Consider the following 2,557-nt stretch of genomic DNA (forward strand, 5'->3'; position numbering starts at 1 on the left):
TCGGAGGTTGTGTTCACTGGGACGCTGCTGAGCCCCGTTTCGGTTGCACGCTACATAAGCAGTTAGCGCAGTTGAGTACGTCAGAGGGAAAAGCAGACAATATTCTCTCCATAAAATATGATCCAGTTTTACCCAAATCACTGATAAAGTTCTGGTTTAGTACAGTAATCAGTGAGCTTCAGGCTCCAGAAACGTGGTTACATTATTATGCGTCACATTTTGTTGTATGGGAAGACAAAATGATTGGATTTTGATACAATACAATACAAGAAAATACAAATAAATTTAGTTATTGTGTGTTTTTTGGCATACATTGGTAAATAGGGGTACAATATAACTGAGGATATGATCTTAAAGGGTTAAAATGACATTTTTCCTAGACTTTAAGCACCAATGACACATTTTTATTTAGTCTCAAAAGCAAAATTAGCTACAAAAGCAAACTTTACAGTACTTGTAGCCTCAATATATCAAGATATACTGCTTCTGTTGAACATATGGATGGAAAGAAAGCCAAAGAGCATTAAGGAAAGAACGCCGCTAATCATCGCCTTCTTGATCAAAGCGCTTTTTCCGAACACTTTGCTCCGAGATCTGAGACACCGAAGCTTGTGATTTAATGAGCCGGCACAATCCAAAAGCAAATGTTTCCCCATATCACATACTTTTCTCGTTTGCAATTAAAGGTCTATTTCTATTTTTCTTTTTCAGACTAAAGAACAGCAAGAGCAAGTACTAAATCAGAGCAATAAAGTCTTCCTCTACTGCGCCTTCTTGGACTACAGGTGGGTTCGTGATTCAGATGCAGCATGTCTCAATTATTCATTCAGACGTAGAGCCAAAGAGATTTTATCTTGATTGTCGACTCTTTGCTCCGGGCTTTAAGGTTTTAACTCGTAGGAAATGACCAGTGGGTTTGGAAAAAGGTGTATTCCCCCCTTTTCTCACTGAAATCAAAAACATCCAGTGTTACGTATACATGTGTTGCTGTTTTAGCTCAGTGTATCTTGAGCAACAGCCCTCTCAAATTGTGTTCTGATAAATAGAGCCAAAACACAGTTCAGAAAGCATAAATCATCTTAAAAGGGAGTGTGTTTTAGTTGGATTCAAAGGCTTCCTCTCCTTACTCCCCTTTTGCCCTGAAGCTCAAGAAAAAATGTGAATTATTGGATTGCCCTGTCAGATTGCCCTGATACCATCAGCAGAGAAATTTCTCTGCCTGCCTCCCACAGTGGATCATGTTGAGTGATCCCTGCCAGCAGTGCTCCTATAAAAACCTTTTTTTCTGTATAGTCATTATATTAATATATCTCTTGAGTGTATTTCCTCTGTAAATAATACTAAATTGTCATCCTTTTCAGTTCAAATGAGGGAATATGGTCCAACGAGGGATGCGTACGCTCCGATGGAAACATGACGTACTCTGTGTGTCTGTGCAACCACCTCACCAACTTTGCTATACTCATGCAAGTGGTGCCCATAAAGGTATGATATATTGGCAACTCTTTAAGGCAGCAGTTGTTTTCTTTTATAAACCGACTGTACGCCACCTCCCCAGCAGCAAACGGCAGACAGGCAACGCTTGGCAAGGAGCTGGTGAACACAGTGGGGTATTTAGAGTTCAGGAGTCAGTGGAGACTGAAAACAGAGCTAAAAGCAGGGTGAATATTGGACTTAATTTAGCTGATTTACCAGAAACACTGCTCCAAATAATGCTTATTTTGCTCCATATCTGCCAGATGTTGTTTTCTAAAAGGGACTGTCCATTATTCAGAAAAATGGCCAAAACCAAAAGCCCCCAAAAACAAATGCCTGTTGCTCCAAACGCTCATTGCTTTGAAAATACTAACCCGGTATAATACACCCCCTTTCCACCGTGTATTAAAATGTGACAGTTTGCACAACACTCAGGGAGTAGTGACATGTCGTTTGTGAGTCAGCTCTATGATCTATCTTTCTTTTTTAAATTAATTAATACAAGACAGAATAATAGTGAGGATCCTAACACATTTGTTAAATATGATCCAGAAACGTCTCTTCGGTAATCAGATTAAGACCCAAGAATGGTGAGACTTTCATATGTTGCACCGGTTGCCAACATATAATAATAGTTCAATACAAATTAATGGTTCAATGCATATTAGGGGTTCACAAGATTCTGGCTAATAACATAAGAAACTTTTTATTTCCAGTTCATTATGAAACTGTGCTGGGACAAATAAATCTGGATTAAGCGGATTAATAGGACCTTTTTTCTGCATAGATAAAAACACAAAGAAATGTAGTTTTTATAAATTTTTTGGCATATATTGGTAAACAGGGGTATAATATGACTGAGGATGCAATTTTATGGGATTAAAATGACACTTCTTATTTCACCTGGACTTTAATCCACAAAGTAAAACCTTTTCCAGAGCCTTAAAAAGGCGTGTGTGTGACGCCGTCCCAATATAAAGTCTACGGGGCGAGCGGGAATGTGCAGGCAGATCCAGTGAAAGAAACACAGTGGGTACCATCTTTGAGTTTTATTCCTGGCCGTGGTATTTTGCGTGTTAGC

The 2,557-nt window shown here is 39.0% G+C and overlaps 1 protein-coding gene across 2 annotated transcripts in view; it reads left to right on the forward strand.

Annotated features, from left to right (window-relative positions):
• adgrd1 (adhesion G protein-coupled receptor D1) overlaps positions 1–2,557 on the forward strand; it is a gene marked incomplete at its 3' end in the record, with an annotated part of 41,204 nt that overhangs the window by 29,477 nt on the left and 9,170 nt on the right. For both annotated transcript variants that reach the window (XM_035658312.1, XM_035658313.1), the window contains 2 exon segments: positions 712–785; positions 1,362–1,485. In XM_035658312.1, coding sequence (XP_035514205.1) covers positions 712–785; positions 1,362–1,485 — 198 coding nt within the window.

Source organism: Morone saxatilis, unplaced genomic scaffold (genome assembly GCF_004916995.1).
Source record: "Morone saxatilis isolate NCDOM2014 unplaced genomic scaffold, NCSU_SB_2.0 Contig16, whole genome shotgun sequence".
Taxonomy (NCBI): Eukaryota; Metazoa; Chordata; class Actinopteri; family Moronidae; genus Morone; species Morone saxatilis.